General features: G+C 41.5%; 2 protein-coding genes across 2 annotated transcripts in view; both read right to left on the reverse strand.

The window, feature by feature from the left end:
- LOC306917503 (mitogen-activated protein kinase kinase kinase kinase 4-like) overlaps positions 1-2,089 on the reverse strand; it is a 62,698-nt gene extending 60,609 nt beyond the window's left edge. The window contains exons 1-2 of the mRNA XM_079495766.1: positions 1,896-2,089; positions 315-380 (exon numbers count right to left, since the gene is read on the reverse strand). Coding sequence (XP_079351892.1) covers positions 315-380; positions 1,896-1,952 — 123 coding nt within the window. The 5' untranslated portion in view covers positions 1,953-2,089. The remainder of the gene's footprint in view (positions 1-314; positions 381-1,895) is intronic.
- A 1,339-nt stretch (positions 2,090-3,428) lies between these two features.
- Positions 3,429-19,840, reverse strand: chst10 (carbohydrate sulfotransferase 10). The gene is made up of 8 exons (XM_079495762.1): positions 19,710-19,840; positions 16,986-17,112; positions 15,791-15,912; positions 14,078-14,315; positions 13,204-13,309; positions 9,576-9,723; positions 9,058-9,372; positions 3,429-8,805 (listed from the first exon to the last, which is right to left on the reverse strand). Exons 2-8 carry the CDS (start codon positions 17,089-17,091, stop codon positions 8,692-8,694), a joined length of 1,149 nt encoding a protein of 382 aa, XP_079351888.1. The 5' UTR covers positions 17,092-17,112; positions 19,710-19,840; the 3' UTR covers positions 3,429-8,691.
- Positions 19,841-19,988: the final 148 nt, after the last annotated feature.

Consider the following 19,988-nt stretch of genomic DNA (forward strand, 5'->3'; position numbering starts at 1 on the left):
AAATGCGACCTGTGGTCGCAAACAACAGAGCACGAGTGGTGCTGTAACAGTGTATATATGTATAACAACAGAACTGGGCGCAGCAGCAACAGCTCAGCCTGTGTAACAGTGTATGTATACAGAACAGGGCGCAGCAGCAACACGGCTCAGCCTGTGTAACAGTGTATGTATACTGAACAGGGCGCAGCAGCGACAGCTCAGCCTGTGTAACAGTGTATGTATACTGAACAGGGCGCAGCAGCGACAGCTCAGCCTGTGTAACAGTGTATGTATACTGAACAGGGCGCAGCAGCAACACGGCTCAAAACACCAACCTTGAATACTTGTCCATAGGTTCCATTTCCAACCACCTCCACCAGCTCAAAGATCCCTGCTGGTTCCTGCATGGGAAAGAATGAAGACAACAGTTTATTAGAATTAGACAGAAATGCAAACAGCAACAGTGCAGTACAGTACAGTACAGTACAGTACAGTCAAACACTCCAGTGTAAAATGTATGTATTCAATTCATAAACCTACTATAAAATGACAATCAAATTCAATATCATCACAACAAATAAAACTCATGCAACTCAAGAGATTGGAAAAATAGCCACATGTAGTAACCACACAATGTATCAATTAATGTTAAAACGCAGACGGTATAATAACTAAGCGCTTAATGTAAACCAATGAAACCAAATAGAAACTAATGTAACTAAGAGATTAATGTAACCATAACATAATTACAAATGTAACTCAGTAAACAACTTCATTGAGATCGATTTCTAACAGTTTATATTATATTTCTGCATAGTAGGCCTACTGTACATTTGTGTATGTCATTAAACGTTTCGATTTGATTGATTGATTGATTGATTGAACCAGCATATTAACAAAAACAGCATAGAAATCAAGAGATTCAAGAGAGAGACTCAGTAAACAAATGCAATCACTACAACTCTTAGTGTAACCCAGTCCGGGGACCACCAGTGGTCCTTGAGGGTGTTCCAGCCAGGGGGTCCCCACCAAATGGGCCATTTTAGATCTTTAACTCTTTGAGATGTAAAATGAAACCATTGTTTCATTTTACACACTGTTAAACATGTGAATTACTTCATTTACATTACGTCTACACAATTAGAGAATGTAGAAGAAATATTTGAACAACGTTTGCCTTGGTATCTCCTGGTACCTCATCAATACAGCACAAAATACAGTGGACAACATCTTATCCAACAATAACAAAATAGTCTTGGGTCTGAGAGGCTAAATCTCAGCTCAAAATGCAGAATAAATAATGGACCTTGATATGAAAAGGGTTGCAAACCACTGGCGTAACTCTGATAGTTTTAATTGTAAACTACACAGCATGCAACCAATGTAGCTAATGACTGTAGCAGCAACAGACTACTGTAACCGAACGGAACTCCTCCCAGCCAGGCAGAGATTACTAATGTATAACCACACATGTAACCAATCTCAACAAAATGCAACAAATTAACTCGGACATATTAAGCAAGCGGTTACAATTAATGTAACCAAATTGCCTTTGTCTTTTTTTCCGGGGCCATTTGGTTACATTTGTAGCCATTCCTCTGTGTGTGTGTTACTGTTATTCCTGGACAATTGTATGTGTGGTGTGTCCACAGCACTTTGAAGACACAGAGCTGTGGTGGAGTTGCAGCAGTACAAATCCCATCTGGAACAAAGAAGCAGCCAGACACAGTGGCAACACCTCGCTCGCTCTGTCATTATTTCATACTGTAGCCCCTTCACCAAACCCCAGGGCCGATTCTCCATCCCCCCCAACGATCAAAAGAGATCGATTAATCGAATATATGAGGTCAAAATAATAATTAAACAAATACACGGATATAAAAAAAACAGAGTGGCAGCAGGCAGCATAGCCTCACCCGCAACGAAGCCAAGTCTATGTCTACCAGACTCTTGGCTGGAGACTCGTTCGCCATGGTTCCGTTCGGATGTGATGATGAAGAGGATGGTGGTGGTGGTGATCGCCTCCTCCTCCTCCTCCGCGACGACGACGATCAATGAGAAGCGATCGATCGATAACAAGGTATTGGTATTGGTGGATCATTTGGATGCGTGTTGGATTTGTAGTCCTCTTTCTTTTGTGTGTAGTCCTGTCTGCTGCTTCCTCACTGCTACTCCATGTTGAGGTGGCAGGCAGCCTCTCTCTCTCTCTCTCTCTCTCTCCCCCCCTCAGTCAGTGTCTACGAGTCCCATGGTCCAGAGGGACTCTCGCGCTACCATTGGCTAACTGGGTTGCCAGGGGTGACCGGCCGCTGAACGCAGGAAGCCGGCTGGGCAGGGGGCCTCGGTGTCAATATTCCAAATCATACATGGGTGTGGCAGCAAGCGCGCGCGCACACACACGCACACACTTGAAGATGATAAATATCTCCATGAATTCAAAGCTTATTGGGGTGTGTACTGTAATTGTGTATGTATGACTTGTATATGTATGCATGTGTGTATATATATATATCCTAGCAGCCAACAATATTGTCTGACATCATTGTCTGGCTTTCCTAATAATCACCTTTCCAATATTGTTGTCCACCATTCCGTTTCAGAAAAACCTCATGTTATTCTGTGGCTTATTTATTTATTTTCAATGGGAAAAACACACATTTATTTATTAACTGGCCATCATGTCGGTGTATTTGGAATACATGAAATTGAAATGTATGTAAGACAAGTGACTTTTGTTCCCGGACAAGTGAATGGGAAATGTACTTGTACGAAGGGGACAATTTGTATGTGACATAAACATTAAAGTAGGCTATTTTAGCCCTTTATCATCAAAATATATTGAAATAGCCTACAGTATGGCAACTTGAGGTACTCTTTCATATTTCATCAAGACTTTTCACAAAAAATAGATATCATTGGGGGGGGGGCTGCCCCTGTCAAAAGGGGGAGGGGGGGGGGGGGGATTGTTGAAAAATGTGGGTATTATTTAAAAAAGAATCCTAAAAAAAGAATGGAGCTGGAATGTCTCCTTTGGTCCACCCATTCCTGGGATATGTGAGAATGGTCCTGTTACAAATATTATCTAACTATAAATGCACCAAGTCTCTGTGTGTACTTCTGTACACACCTGTATACATCTGTATACACCACTGTAGGCTACAAAACGAGTGTTGCCATGGGAGCAGCTCTGGCTCCCTCTAGTGGCACAAAGAGGACAATGAACTCTAGCAACAATTTTAGGAAGTAACACTATGGTAACTTGCTCCTTGCATCCTCAGTACCACCAGTGATGGAAGAAGTACTCACACAAGCAAAAGTCTGGTATAAACGTATTGGCATCAAAATAAAGTAGCCAAAGTGGTCTAAAATCTAGTAATAACGTCAAATAATCATATTGGAGTAAAAGTACAATATTTATTCTCTGAGATGTAGCGGAGTAGAAGTAAAAGTAGTGAATATTGGAAATAATGCGAACAACACCGTAGCAATCTAGACATTATAACACTAAAATCCCTTCCTGGTGTAGATTATGACAAGTTCAAACAATGGCTGTTTGTTAAACAAATGTCCAAGACCACAGTTATGATCAGGATGGACCAGTTAGACCAGTTGAGAGAAGCTATACCCTGCCAGTATACAGCAGTGGCAACTGGCAAGTGCAACACACATTCTGTATTTTGAGTGTAGGGAGGGGAAAGGGCTAAAAATAATAAAGAAGAAAAAAATAGTTTTCTAAATATTTTATTTCTTAACATTTTGGACCAAATAGGAAATTTTGCATTGAGATGCCAATGCTTCCTTAGTGCCCACTCATCCTTAGTGCCCACTCTTCCTCCCCGTTACCAAATATGATGAAGCATTGAAGTGGAACAAGTCGATTTCTCTAAAAGTGTCAGCCTCTATGAGACACATGGATTCTTCATCCCGCCGTTGATGTGTAAAGACCGGTAAAGACCTTTACTACGTAGTATAAATTAAGCCTTAAAAGGGATAGTTCACTCCCCCATTTCGATTACTCACCCCAGCAGTGGTTCCCTATGGAGACACAAAGAGTCTCCTTTGTGTCTCCATAGGGAACTATGGCTTAGGAATGTGACAAAAACTACAAAGAAATCCATGAATTCAAATCTCCATGGGGCGAGTAATTTTTTTGTAGTGAAATATCCCTTTAAAGATCAGGGTTGCCGAAACCAGGACCAGAGGCCAAAACAGCAGATCTACTAGCATCTACAAAATCATACAATTTACAAAGTACATTTTGTATTGAAATGTTGAACGTTTCCAAGAAAATATTGAGAAATGATAGTGAAAATAGCCGCTCTACAAGCTTGTAGTCTGTAGGCTATTTCCACTGCATTTGAAATAAGCATAAAGTGGATCTTTCATAATGTATTCATGTAGGTTTGGGTCTCAAGAAATGTAGTAGAGTCAAAAGTACAATAGGCCTATCTCACAGCCCGCTTTCCACGCCCACTTCCGGTAGATAGTGGTGTCATTTAACATTAGCATTTACACGTTTTTTTCTCTGGAGAATCTAAGTACATTTTCTAATGTAAAAATGTGACAGACCAATATTATTATGAAGCAAACAAGATGGTAAATCAGCTCGAACAGATAGAACAAACCTTACCTTGAGAAAACAAAAGTTGTAGACTTCTTAAATTACCTCTGTTAACATGTAGCGTCTATGGAGTGACGTCACGCTATCACCACTAACTCCGAAAGGGGGCGTATTAAGGGGGCGGGGAAATTCTGTGAGATAGGCCTATATTTAAAGTCTGAAATGCAGCGGAGTGTATGTCTATGAAAAAAAAACAGGAAAGAAAAGAAAATAAATAAATGTACTTAAAGCAGCACTATATAACCTTTTTAAATGAATAAAATTTAACTTTGTCCAACCTGTATGGTCGAGTAATGGATTATGTAAATAATATAACTTATAGAATTGAGGTGGTGGTTGTATTTAGTCTCCCTGCTCTTTTATTGAGACATTTAGATCAGTGGTTCCAAAAGGTCCTCGAGGGAGTTCCAGGGGGTCCCCAGCTAAATGATAGTTAGGAACCAAATGGACCCTTATGGGTCTGTAACTCAAGTGTGTTACAGACCCATAAGGGTCTGTAACAGTGTACAAATGGAACCAAATGGACTCTAACGGGTCCATTTGTACACTTTCAGAGTTAAATTAACATTGATTTGATCAATTGATTTTACCATAATAAATTGGGGTCCCAGAGATAGAAATGACATTAAATGGGGGTCCGTAGACTAATGCATGTCAAACTGGGGGGGGGGTCCTTGAAATTAAACTGGTTGAGAATCACTGCTAGAGCCGTAAAAATCTTCTCTTATAGGGGTCCCTGGCATATCTTTTCAAATGAGGGTCTGCGGGCTAATTTAGATCGTGTCACTGATTTAGATCGTGTCAAAGGCCATGTCTCACCTAGACACAGGCTCTGACACCAGTCTTGACCTGACGGTTCAGTTTCACGGTTCAGATTCAATAAAAACGTCAGCACTTGCGGCAGGAAACTGGGTTCAAAACCTGAGATAGAAGAGGAAAGTTACATAGTGCAGCTTTAAGTACTAGTACTTAAGTAAATGTACTCAGTTACTGTGTCCACCACTGTAGCTGAGGGTCTTCCAGTGCAGTGGCTCTCAACCTTTTCGGGCCGGGACCCCCCCCCCCCCAAAAAAAAGAATCATATTTGAACTGTGGGGACCCCTGGAAAGGAGCCAGCTTAGGTGGTTTCAGGCATCTGGTTAGGATGCCTCTCGGACGTCTCCCGAGGGAGGTCCTTGAGGCACGTCCCACTGGGAGGAGACCACGGGGCAGACCAAGGCGCAGTTGGAGGAAACGCATCGACTCACTGGCCTTGGAACGTCTCAGGATCCCCCAGGAGGAAGTCACTAATGTTGCTCTGGAGAAGGAAGTCTGGAACACTCTGGTGTTGGTTGCCCCCGTGACCAGACTACGGATAAGCGGTTGAAGATGGATGGGACCCCCCATCCTGACAAGCACTTGAAATTTGTATGAGTTGAGGCATTACATTTTGTTTGACTTGGTTTGTTCCACAGATTGTGAAAATAGCTGATCTACAGGCTCACAAAGGCCTCACAATGCGAGGCGTTGTGAGCTTGTAGATCTTGTATTTTACTATTTTCCACAAATTTTGCCCCTTATATTATTTGACAATTTGGCCAATGTGGCAGTTTTTATAGTAGAGTTACTTTTGATGCCTTTTTTTCCTTGAGGTATTAAAAAGGTCTTAAACGTCCTTTAAATTGTCACTTCACTGTCACACAGTGGTAACGCATAGGTTGAGAACCACTGTTCTAGTGACCCCTCGTCGGGACAGCGAGAGGCACAGAAAACACACACAGCGCCAAACGTCAATTTGTTCCACAGTGCAATACAGCTGCTACATAACATAGCTACAATACAGGGTTAATAATCTGTATATCCTCTTTTTACACCTCTCTACTTCCATACGAGGAAAACTCAATGATGAATCAACATCACAAGCACGTTCTTATCCTCCATTTAAGCAAGGGTGCAAGTGATTTTCTTAGTGTTAAATAGTGTTAAATAAGTGTTAACTTAAACAAGTGTTAAATAGCTCTACATTGCTATAGAGTGTTTGTTCAGTAACAGGAGTCTCCATGTCTCTTCAGCTCTTCAGTAAACAGAAAAGAATACAATAAAAAAAAATAAGGCAATATCAATTTCGCCTTATTTATCCAATGAGGAGAGAGAACTCTGTACAGGATAAACACATGAAATTGAAAGTGATGAGGCAAAAAAAAACTGCATCACGTACACCCCTGATACAATCTCATTACAGCTTAAAGGACCACTTCACCACTTTTCAACTTCTCTTCCTATAATTGGTCCTCACTAATGTTCATGATAAAATACCACCATTTTTTCCTACTCAGTCTGTGTCTCATAGGAAGGCTGTGGGCAGTTCAGAAACCCGTCCACCAGTGACATCATCAATGGTGAATCCAAGCTAATGGAAACGGCAGGCTTTCTTTTCCTGAAAAGTTGCAATGCAAAAGTTGAAGCCATCGTTCTCACGATAATACAAATCTAAATATATTTTAAAACAAATCTTGTTTAAAAAAAAATCTGCCTAATGATGATGTCACTGGTGGACGTGTGTCCGAACTACCCAAAGCCCTCCTATGAGACACAGACTGAGTAGGACAAAAATGGTGGTGTTTTATCATGAACATTAGTGAGGACCATTTATATGAAGAGATGTTGAAAAGTGGTGAAGTGGTCCTTTAATAGACATCTTGGACCACAGTTAAAATATTATTATTTCGGGCGGGTTGCGGCCTGAAAAGTTTGGGGACCCTTGAAATAATGTCGAAAAAAAAACCCTGCTCTGTAGGTGCCAGCAGAAAGAAGACTTCCTGTTAAATACATGTACGAAAAGAAAAGAAGAAAAAAAAACATCTTCATAATGAAATGTTAAATAATCCTATTGTATTTGTATTGCTGTACTCTGTACTATCTTAAGGTAGTGTTTTTGTAGGTAGTTTTTTGGATGTGGGAGGGAGGTATGTTGGAGTGTATGTATGTATGTATGTATGTGTATGTATGTATGTATGTATGTATGCATGTATGTATGTAAACGAGAGTTTTGTTGTCTTTGTAAGTTAAAAAATATAACAATAAACATATTAAAAACAAGAATAAAAAAAAATAACCCTATTGTGCAACACTTCAACACTTCGCTAATATACAGTACGAGCCAATCACATGCTTCCAAACCCCAGAGGATGAACACAATAAACCTCTGAGTGCAAGGGGTGGAGCACAGATACCACATAAATAAGGCTCTACAGTCTTTCCTCAAACAACCGGCACTGGGTTTGAATCTAAGCGTTTCATGGCATCACCTCTCTCCCCCACTGTCACCATTAAGCAAAATATATATAAAAGAAATAAACAGGTTAGCAAACAGCTACCAGATGCTAGCCTCGTACTTCTGCCCCCAGCGTGGAACTGGTCGTCTTCATTCTCCCGACGGCACTCATATTTGACTCTGTCATGAGGCCATTTCAGACGGGGAGCGACCAATACTGCACAGCTTCATCTGAGTAAACGAAACACTGATGTAGAGGTATGTTGAACTTGGGATGGTGTGTGCTTGACTGTACTGTCGGTCGCTGTAGTTTATATTATTATTATTGTTATTCACTCTTGGGGATCCTTTAACGATTCTGGTTCCTGTCAATGTCATTCTCAACGGTCCCATTCCTTACCTACTCACCTCACCTCTCACCTATCCCGTAACCCTGGAGGGTCGTTGGGGCACCACAGACGATCTGTTGACCAGCTCTCTCCATCCCTCTCTGTCCTTACCTACAGGAGGTTCCAAATGGACATTTACCGGTCTGTAACTCTGAGGGTGTACAAATGGAACCAAATGGACCTGTACGGGACCATTTGGTTCCATTTGTATCCCCTCGGAGTTATGGTGGTCCTTGAAAGTTTGCAAACCACCGGTATTGTAATTGTACAGCAGACGTGAAGTCCACATAACCAGCTCTGACAGTGTAGATAAAAACCTGGTACCGGAAACCGTTTCAAAATGTGATGGAACCGATTTCTTGGTTCCTCATCGATGTTGGATCCGATTCCTTACGGTTCCTTACGGTATCCTCCGGCTCCCAACCCCTTATCCTCAGGGGTCAGGTCAGTCAGTCCAGTAGGAAGTCCGGGCTCGGGTAGCCAAACAGGTTAAAGTCCCCTTGGTAGCGCGCGTACAGCCGCCTAACGTCCCGCCTGCTGATGCCTGAGAAGTAGCGCTCCACCTTGAAATGGGATCAAATGTATTAATACAAATATCAATACTAATTTTACATAATAATAATAATAATAATAAACTTTATTTATATAGCATGACATAAAAATGCAACGCAAATTGCTTTACAGGGCAGAAAAGAGAAAAACAAAAAAGTAAATTAAAATGCGCAATTTCTTTTAAATCACGTCATTATTTTCTGTAATTAATGAATGCAAATGAATCAGTTAAAGTCCCAGCCCTAAAACAGAAACCAACCAACCTTGGTCCTGTTGTAGCGCGTGATGCCCAGGGGGATGTGCGGGTAGGACACGAGGCCCTCGATGCCCGCCGCCCGCAGGATGTAGGGCGCGTCTCGCTCCAGCGTCTCGTGGTGGCCCACCACGCTGTAGCGGATCTCGCAGGGCGCGCACAGCTCGGCGTACGTCACCCAGTGGATGACGTGCTCGCCGAACTGACGGTCCATGCGCCGCCGGCCCTCGCCACCGTCGCCCAGGTAGCGCACAAAGTCCTCGAAACGCAGGCCGGCGCCGGGACTGCCCCCGTCGCCGGGGGAAGAGGCGAGGTCACGGTGCACCTGGCGGTAGGGAGGGATGGGACGAGTAATCGTTATAGTCTTATTTCAACTATGCACAAATCGTTTCGCCTAAAATAGCAGATCTACAGTTAATATTTCGATTATCTCGATACTATCATAAATTGCAAACAAAAGAAAAAAACTATTACCACAATAATTGTGACTTGTGATATGTACTTTTCATATGGTCCCCATATCCCTACCTTGCGGTACTTGCGGATGATGGACGGGGCGATGTCGTGCTTGTACCAGGGCTCGAAGCGCGGGTTCTTCACAAACTTATCCTTGAAGGCGGAGATGAGGCGCTCGAAGGGGTCGCGTACGATGAAGAACTTGAAGTAGGTGTGTAATCTGCAAGGGGGGAACCCACAGTGAGGGGTTGAGTCTAAATTAATGCATTGGGGTAGAGCTCAATCAGTGGTTCTCAACCTGTGAATCCCCATTCCCAGGGGGGATCCCACACATGATTTTGGGGGGTCCCAGAGAGTGACAATTTTTAATACCAAGAAAAAATAAGAAACTAAAAAAAGGCATCACAAAAAGTATATACTGGTCAAACATTGGCCTAATTGTCAAATGATAATTGCGAATTATTATGAACGGCTCATTTTGGGGGGGGTCACGGCCAGAAAAGGTTGAGAACCAAAGCTCTACAGTAACCAAAGCTCTACAGTAACCAAAGCTCTACAGTAACTCTAGGATAGGATAGGATTGAGAATCATCTTCATCATCATCATCAACTAAGTGCATTTTTCAGATAATATGATTAATAAGATTATTAAAGGGCCACTTCACAATTGATTTACCCGCCACCAGGGGGCACCAAAAGTCCCAGACCGCCACCAGATATACATCTTTTTATTTTATTTATTTTTTTCCCCATGTTAAAAACACGAAAAGCACGTCCTTGGCGCTCCAGGACATCATGAAAAAGAAGTTAAATAAGTCCTTGGCAGCCATTGAGTTAAAACCGGGAAAGCAATAGGAATTTAAAAAAAATAAAAAAATAAAATACATCGAGAACGTATGATAAAACTACGAATTTAGAAGGGATTTGTAGAATCGTCCCAGGTCTTATTGGGTTGATATATAATTGATCCTCTCAAATGCTCATGATAAGATGGCACCATTTCTGTCTACTCACTCTAGTTCACTGTTTCCCAAACCAATGGGTTGGGACCCAATAGTGGGGCGCTGACTGATTTCTGTGGGTCATGAGTAAATATCCCCCTTCTGTCCCAGCTATTCTGGATCTAATAACATCATATGGTCGCATATCTGGCTACAAAGTAAACAACTCTAAGTCATCCATTATGCTTCTGAACTCGGAAGAAAGATCAAACCCTCCCGGTCATGTTCGTCACTTCAGACCAGTAAATGCCTTTACTTATTTGGGAATCCAAATCGTGCCAAGGTTGGAAGAGGTTGTGAATGCCAATTATAACCCAATTTTAGCCACAATCGAAAATTAAATTAATAGATGGTCAAGTCTTTCAATATCTTTGATCGGCAGAATTAATATACTCAAAATGAATGTACTTCCCAAGCTATTGTATTTATTTCAAAACGTACCCTTGTCACCTCCACCAAACTTCTTTTCTAGAACCAGGAAATTGTTTACCAACTTTATTTGGAACAATAGACGTCCTAGACTTAGATTGTCCTTACTTTATCTACCCTATGATAGGGGAGGATTAGTGTCCTAACTTGCTGTGGTATTTTTGGGCAGCTCAATTGAGAACACTAATGTTCTACTTTACAACGGATGCGGCGCCGGCATGGAAAGATGTGGAATCAAGCTCCTTGAAGTTACCACTCCCCCTTTATATTTACTCAGATACTTATAAAAACCTAAAAAGAATTACAAGAAATCCTATAGTTAAAACAATGATTGAAGTCTGGCATGAGGTTAATATATTTTTGGGAGAACATCCACGTCTCTCTCGCTTCAGCCCAATATGGGGCAATAATCAATTTGTGCCAGGTAGAGCTGATGGGGGGTTTAAATTGTGGGCTGATAGGAGAATAGGTCAATTAAGGGATGTATTTGAGAGGGGTCGGGGGAGTATGCTCTCGTTTGAGGAACTGGTCATTAAATATGATATCCCTCGCAAACACTTCTTTAAATATCTGCAACTGAGGGACTTTATTAGAACTAATCTGGGGCAATCCATGCTGGCCCCATCCATGTCTGTGCTGGAGAAAGCTTTGGTTAATGACCCATTCGGAAGGGGGTTAATATCAGATTTCTACGCCCTATTGGTTGACTTTTCTCCGGAATCCTCGGAAGATAGGCTTAATGCCTGGAGAACAGATATTCAGGAGGATTTAACAGTGGAACAATGGAGTACGGCTTGTGCACAAGCTCAATCCCAGACTGGGAATACTCGTCTAAAACTTCTACAATACAATTGGCTTATGAGAGTGTACATCACACCAGTTAAACTTAATAAGTATAATTGTAATATTCCAGATGTATGCACCAGATGCGGTGAAGATAGAGGCACATTGTTCCACTGTTTATGGTCCTGTCCAAAATTGATTGAGTTTTGGGGGAAGGTCGGGCAGGAAATACAGAAGATTTTGTCAATAAATATTGTACCAGAACCAAAGTTCTTCCTGCTCGGTCTATATCCGGAGGGACACAAGATAAAGCGTAATGAACAAATGTTTATAGATATATGTCTTTTACAAGCTAAGAGAGTGATAGCGTTGACCTGGAAGAGGCCGGACAAACCAAGTATTACACAGTGGTTCAGAGAATTGTCTTTATGTCTACCTTTGGAAAAGATTGCATACATTCTTAAGGACAAACAAGAAATGTTTCAGGAGGTGTGGGGCCGTTTTATGAGATACATAAAGAACAATAATGTCACATTTAATGGATGGAGCTGAAGAGGAGTAGTGCTGTTGTTGTTGTTTTTTGTTTTGTTTTGTTGTTTTTGGTTATTGTTGTTTTGCTTTCTTTATATCAGTAATTGTCTTGTACTGTTCATTGTTGTTGTTTTTTGTATATTTGTATTGTCATTTGTGTGTAAAAAGGAAAATAAATATATTGTTGGAAAAAAAATATCCCCCTTCTTTGTCATGCATTAAAAATAAACCCAAAACATGTTGTCTAAAGAAATTCTAATAAAAACAATTAAAATAAATTCCATAAATTCCACAAATGGAAACTTTAAGCGGAAGTGAAAGTAGCCAGATCTACAAGTGAGCTTGTAGATCTGCTAATTTCACTAGTTTGGGTCCCAGTTATTCACTAGTTTGGGTTTAACTGATCTTTGCTTCTGGGGGGTCCCTGGAACAAAACATTTTTTGAGATGGGGGTCTGTGGCCAAATACATATAATTGTGGGGGTCCTTGACATGAAAACCACCACCACTGATAAACATACCAGTAAGTTTTTCAGAAAACACTTAGGATTTAGGATTTTAGGTCTTAATGGGTTAAGAATAATCATAATTTATATGGTAATAAAATGTATATGATTATTAACAATAATCATGATCAGGATTTATAAGGTAATAAAATAAATATGATTATTAACAACAATCATCAGGATTTATAAGGTAATAAAATCAATACGATTATCAACAATAATCATCATCAGGATTTCTAGGCGGTTTTCAGGTTCACGTACTGCACTGTACAACGAGCACATGGAAGACGAAGAACGGTTCCATTCCACAGCCAAGTAGCAATCCAAGATCCACCCAATCCTAAAATACACTACATCAGGAGGTGGGTTAGGGAAAGGGATGGGATGGGGTCTCAGAACCATGTCATGTCCTGGGGGCTGAAGGGTTAGGGTAAGGGATGGGGTCTCAGAACCTTTCAGTGATGTCCTGGGGGCTGAAGGAGGAGAGGCGAGGCAGGCCGTTCTTGTCGTGGTCGTGGACCAGGTTCTCTGGGATGTCCTCCACGGTGGAGTACTCCCCTGTGGAGACACAGAGGTGAGAGTGATCAGGTTATTTTGTCGACAGTTATCAGGTGAGCTTGTTGATATTTTTACCTTAAAAAAAAGATAAGAAAATACCTTATATTATAACCTTCTAGCTGTGAGGCGATGGCGCTTGTACGTAACGGACTGCACCACCGTGCCCCCCTGAGCGTTTTTCTGAACGACAATTGTCTCATGCATCTACTCCAGTGTCTGAACTGACCCATACAAATCTGTAACTCTGACGGTATACAAATGGGGTCCATTTGGTTCCATTTGTAATTTGTATACTGTCAGAGTTAAAGGACAACTTTACTTTTTTTCAACCAAGATTCAAGTTTTAGGTTGTTATTAGAGAAAGTAAAAGATGAGTGTTAATTTTTCTTAATTTGCTGCTTTCTTTCATTTTAGGGATTTTAGCGGTTTTTGACAGGGGGGCAGCATTCGAGCATGGGGCTAAATATGTATTTTTTTACAAAATTTTATAGCGATTTATTTTTTAATTATTTACTCTAGTCCTACTAAACCCCAATAAATTACATCTGGACACAAAAGATCACGAGATCTACAGAATGTGTCAAACTGATATATTGAGCCTATAACACACAGTGTGGCTACCTTCACATTCAGCAGATCCTGTGATTTTCCGTGACCAGATGTAATTTCCTGGGGTATATTAGGACTATAGTCTTAATATACCCAGGACCCAGGGAGTCCAGGGAGACCTTGACATTTAAAAACTTGGAGAACCACAGTTCTACTCACCGTTGAGCACGATGAGGACCTTCTTCCACTGGGTGTTTCCCACCTTGGGCGTCTGGCAGAAGAGGATCTTGTGTTTGTCGGACACGAAGATGCGGTCCAGGACGAACCTGCTGACGGAGACGTGCGTGAGGTTCCTGAGCGTGGCGTTCTGCTGCTGACACACGGCCGAGAGCAGCTCCATCCGCCTCTCCGTCACCCACTGCCAGTCTGATGGTGTCGGTGCTGCTGTGGGCGGAAACTAACAATGCATGCACGCACGCACGCACGCACACACACACACACAAAATATAGTATATCATTGCTACCGTGTTAGCTAGTGTCTAGGGATGGGACGATAATCGTTATCGTTTATCGTGGTAAAAAAAGTCTCACATTAATCGTATCGCAGAGATTAAAATGTATCGTGAAATTGTCCTACACTATATGAATTCGATTTTTGTTGAGCTGCAAATTCAGTTCCACTTACAACCCTATATATACTTGATAGAACAGACCTGCAAAGAACGCATTTGGTACGCTCTTATTTCACTCTACCCAAAATCATTCGCCAAACATCTACAAGCTCACAAAGCATTGCAACTCGTTGTGAGACAATTTAGGCATTTAGCACAGCAGACAAGCTTAATCCAAAGAGACAGAGTCTGGCCCCGCCAGGCTAAAAGAGACTTACAGTAAGACACGACGTAATACTGTGCATCAAATGCATATATTGAAGCTAAACCAAGAGCCTATCGTTGGTCTAAAACATTACTTTGAAACTATACACACACACACACACACACACACAATAGGATGCCAGGTCAACAAATTAACCTGGCATCTGTCTACATAACTATCTAAATTACATTTTAGCCTTTGCATAAGTCTGCAAGGTCGTCAAGCGTTTTCTTTTTTTTAACGATATTTTTTGGGCATTTCTGCCTTTATTGATAGGATGCAGTGGAGAGAGACAGGAAACACGGACTGGGAATGACACGCAGCAAAGGTCGTCAGGATCTGGACTCGAACCCCCGACACGCTGTCAGGCATGTGCCTATATGTGGTATGCACCTGGACCGCTAGGCCAGCAGACGTCAGAGGCTGCAGTTCTAACTGCAATGGGGAGTGTGTTCCACAGTTTGGGAGCCAGAAGGAGTCTGGGACGTGTGGAGCGCCCCCACTTTACTACTCACTCTCTGCTCTCATTGGTGGGCTGTGGACAGTCTGAAATCTGCCTACTAGTAGTGACCTCATCGATGGGGATTACAAGCTAATACAAATTGCAGCCTTTCTCTCCCTGTAAAGCTGGCTATACTTTTATTGTGCACTTTTTAAAAGCTGGATTTATTATACATGTATTGTACATATAAATGTAATGGTTTTATTTTCTCTCGGACTGTATTCATTTAACCACACTAATCCTGGTCTCCCTATTTTATGTCATTAAATGTTTGAAATATAAATACATAAAAGTATAGAAATTGTGAGAATAGCAGATCTACACACTCACGATGTGATGTGTTACAAGCTTGTATTTTGGCTCTTTGGTGTACGGTAAAGTATGTGTTATGTGGTTTTAAGACCTATTCTACAGCAGATTCTACAAATGCCTTGTAAAACTGTAGTTCTCACACTTTTTCATGCCAAGGACCCCCAAAATTATATGTATTTGACGCCCTCCATCTGAAATTCTAAAATGACCCAGATGCTTTCCCGGTTCCAATAGGTTCATACCACATATGAAGGCTTGGGGTCAGGCCTGTCTGGCCTGTCCAGCTCATCCACAGCCTCTGGCCTGGCTCCCTGATGAGCGCCTGACTCTGTCCAGCTGTGTGCGTCCGTCTTCTCTCCATAGTCTGGAAGGAAACGACACCTTTTTATGAGCAGTGGTCATCTTTTAGCCCAGCTCATGTCAAAGGTCACGTTTAGGGGTGCAACCGTTTATCAGACTAATCGATTCAATGAAAATAATAGATTTGAATAAAGTAAGGGATTTTCAAAAATAGCCAAAATAGCCTGTCTACAAGCTCACAAAGGGTTGCGGTGTGAACTTGTGGCTCGGCTATTTTCACTCTTATCAACAACTTAGTGTAAAATGGGGCTCAAGACTAATCAATTTAGTTGATTATAAATATAAAATATCTACTGTAGAAATGTCAATACGTTGATATAAAAAGAAAAATACATTATTTCTCGACCAACAATTTGTTTAATTGGAAAAGTAATCCATAGAACAATCTCTAATAAAACTGAGATATGTTGTGGCTTGACCCATTAAAACCCAGGAAAGAGATCTGAGAGACACTTTAGGTATGGGCCGTGAATAAAGCTAGTTTTGATCAAAAATGCAATGTGGGAAAATAATCGGAGATAAATGGATTTTAAAAATGCAGTTAATATCGAAGTGGACGGAGGCAGACCTTTTTAGATTTCCTGTTTATCGATTGCCTAGCAACCCAGGCCTACTCATCTAACTTAATGGGTTAATATGCAGAAGGACAGCTGACTTAAGTTACTATCTACAGCTCTGAAGTCGGGCTGGGCGACATGGTGATAAATATCGCCGGGACGATACAATGTCTCCACGATATGCCTTTTCAGAGATTTGTTATATTATATATAGTGAAACAGTGAATGCACATTCTATGATTTGCAGTTCTATAACTTAATTTATACTTCTGTAGAATGATGGTTTCATTCGCCAAAAATAACTTAATATTATCTGCAGCTCTGAAGTTGATGAACTTGACTTACTATCTGCAGCTCTGAAGTTGATGAACTTGACTTACTATCTGCAGCTCTGAAGTTGATGAACTTGACTTACTATCTGCAGCTCTGAAGTTGATGAACTTGACTTACTATCTGCAGCTCTGAAGTTGATGAACTTGACTTACTATCTGCAGCTCTGAAGTTGATGAACTTGACTTACTATCTGCAGCTCTGAAGTTGATGAACTTGCTGGCGAACATGAGGATGAGCAGCACCCATCCACACGCCCCCAACAGCAGCCAGTGGTGCCGCATGGTGCTAAACATCAGCCTGCTGCCATGGAGACCCTGCAACATAAACAATAAACATAGGCTGGGTAGGGATGGGACCATACGAACATTACATGTCACTCTTATTGTGGCAAAAGTACTAACACATAGGAGGAGCCACCTAGAAAAAGAACATAAGATATAGGAACCACCTAGGAACATAGAGCTATTAACAACCTGAACCTAGTAACCTATATATCGTTGCTGTCGAGGGGAAATCACCTAAGTCCATTTGTGAGGTTTTTGATTATTACTATTTCTTATTTTTTGCATAAATCAGTGCTATTATAGATTATAGAGCACCCTTTACGTCTGCGTGTTGTATATATTTAGTTGTAAAATATTTAACCAATGGAAAGTAGTAAAAACGCTTTGGACAAAACCTCCATTGGACCTTCAAACTGTCAGCTTAAGCAACTAACTCCACCACCTCTCCCCCTCTCATGCAAGTAATTGACAATACATAAAGTCACACCACCAACTTTGATGAGGCAGTATTGCTGTGTTTTTAAAAATATGAAGTTGAGTATCTGTATCTCTGTGTCCCTTTATTCCTATGTATGGAGTTCTGTGTCAGGCATGCCCAAATATGAAGTGTTGTGATGTCAGAACAGGCCAGCTCCATATATGGAGATATAGCGATGACCAGGTCCAGGGCCCGGGCAGAGGCTTTTGTGCTAGTTCTGGCGCATTTATAGATTGATGACACACAGTTATGCAATGTTATATGCATTATTATGTGTGTGTCTGTATTAGTTTTCTGGATGTCAGAACATTATGTGATGTCAGAACATTATGTGATGTCAGAACATTATGTGATGTCAGAACAGGCCAGCTCCATATATGGAGTTCTGGGGGTGATCAGGTATGATCAATTGGCTAATTTGGGCAGAGGCTTTTGTGTCAGTGTGATGTCAGAACAGGCCAGCTCCATATATGGAGATATCATTTTGGCCCTGTCCAGAGCCCGGGCAGAGGCTTATGTGCTGCTTCTGGACAATGTATCCGACAGACTCGACACCGGGCACTGCACTCCCTGTGGTGGTGTGGAACGCGTGTGTCAAATTTGTAAGCCGTGAGGCGAACAGTTCTCGAGTGACGTGAATTACAGACAGACACACATACGTACACACAGAAACTTGGTGCATTTATAGATAGATAAATAATTCATAAACAAAGCACTGTTCTACATAACATGTAGATGTGTTGTTCACATGTAATAATAATAATCTTTATTGTCCCGAAGGATATTCATCTTCACAGGTATGTTCAACACCCACAAAATAACACATAGTACAGAAAACATTACACAAAGACAATACAAAAACCTCAGGTCCCCACTGTGTACAGAACCATCCTATCGGTGGGGCAGTTTGTTTAATGCTGCGATGGCTGAGAGGACAAAACTCCTACTAAAACTGACTTTTTTCCATGGTAAGGTTCTGTATCTTTGTCCTGATGGCATGAGGGTGAAAAAGTGATACAGGGGATGATCAGTGTCATGTGATATTGAAAGTGCTAGCCATGTGATGGCCTAATTGTTCATATCAGAAAGTGTGTGTGTGGTAAGTCTGATGATCTTGAGTGAGTAAGTCTATTGTCCAGAGTGAGTGAATGTATATTACATTAATAATTCTTAAACAAAGCAGTGCATAACAATATAATAACATGTTGCTTTGTTGTTCTCATGTAGCCTACTGGTTCTCAAAGTGGGGCTGCAGTGACTCAGGGGTAGAGTGGCCGGATGGCAACCGCAAGGTTGCCAGTTCGAACCCGGGCTCCCCCAGAGTTAGTATCGAAGTGTCCTTGAGCAAGACACTGAACCCCTAATTGCTCCTGATGTGCTGGTTGGTGCCTTACATGGTTTCCGCCGCCATCGGTGTATGAATGGGTGTGTGAATGGGTGAATGTAATGCACAATCTATGTAAAGCGCTTTGGATAAAGGCGCTATATAAATGCACCATGCACCATTTACCATTTGGGGAGCATCAGTTATTTTAACCATGTTAAGTTAACCATTGTTTTTATACTTTGGCTATTAAAAAATTGCAGATATGAATATTTTAGTGGACATTTTTAACTCAAATCTTTGCTTCGGGGGGTCCCTGGCACGACACATTGTTTAGGCTAATACACATCATTCTGAGGGTCCTCAGCCAAATAGACATTCTGCAGGTCCTTGACATGAAAAGGTTGTGAGAACCACTGACATAGAAACACAACATCTCCACCTAGTAGCTAGTTAGCTTTAGCTTCTACCTTCTAGCTAGATGAAGCAGTTTGGTTATATAATATTATATATTAGGGTTAAGGCCACTTTTTACTAATATCCTATCCAATAAATAATATTTAATCAAAGTGGGGTCTGGTCTGGGGACCCTCGGGGTTCCATACCGTTCCAAACTGGACCCCAAACAGGTCTGTAATAGAACCGGTGGTACTTGGAAGATAAAAAGTTTGAGAACCCAATATGTAACAGAAAAGACACACACACACACACAGGTGTGGCTACTAGCTAGCTGTGTGTGTGTGTGTGTGTGTGTGTGTGTGTGTGTGTGTGTGTGTGTGTGTGTGTGTGCGCGCGCGTGCGTGTGCGTGTGTGTGTGTAACTCACCTCTTCATGTAGACTCAGAACAGCGAAGTAAATAATGATGGTGTGGGGTCATCACCATATCTGTTGTTAGCCTGTTAGCCTCAATAGCCTGCGACCAGCAGCATCATGGGCGTATAAAGCAGTGTTGCCAGACTATGTGAGAGAGATAAGCAACCAGGTCTATGAATACAAGCTATTTTGTGCCAGGGAGTCAGGGACGGGACCCCCCAAACCAGATTTCTGTAAAAAAAAAAAAAATCTAATGCATAAAAATACATTTAAAATAGCCGATCTACAAGC

Source organism: Electrona antarctica (genome assembly GCF_951216825.1).
Source record: "Electrona antarctica genome assembly, chromosome: 24".
Classification (NCBI taxonomy): domain Eukaryota; kingdom Metazoa; phylum Chordata; class Actinopteri; order Myctophiformes; family Myctophidae; genus Electrona; species Electrona antarctica.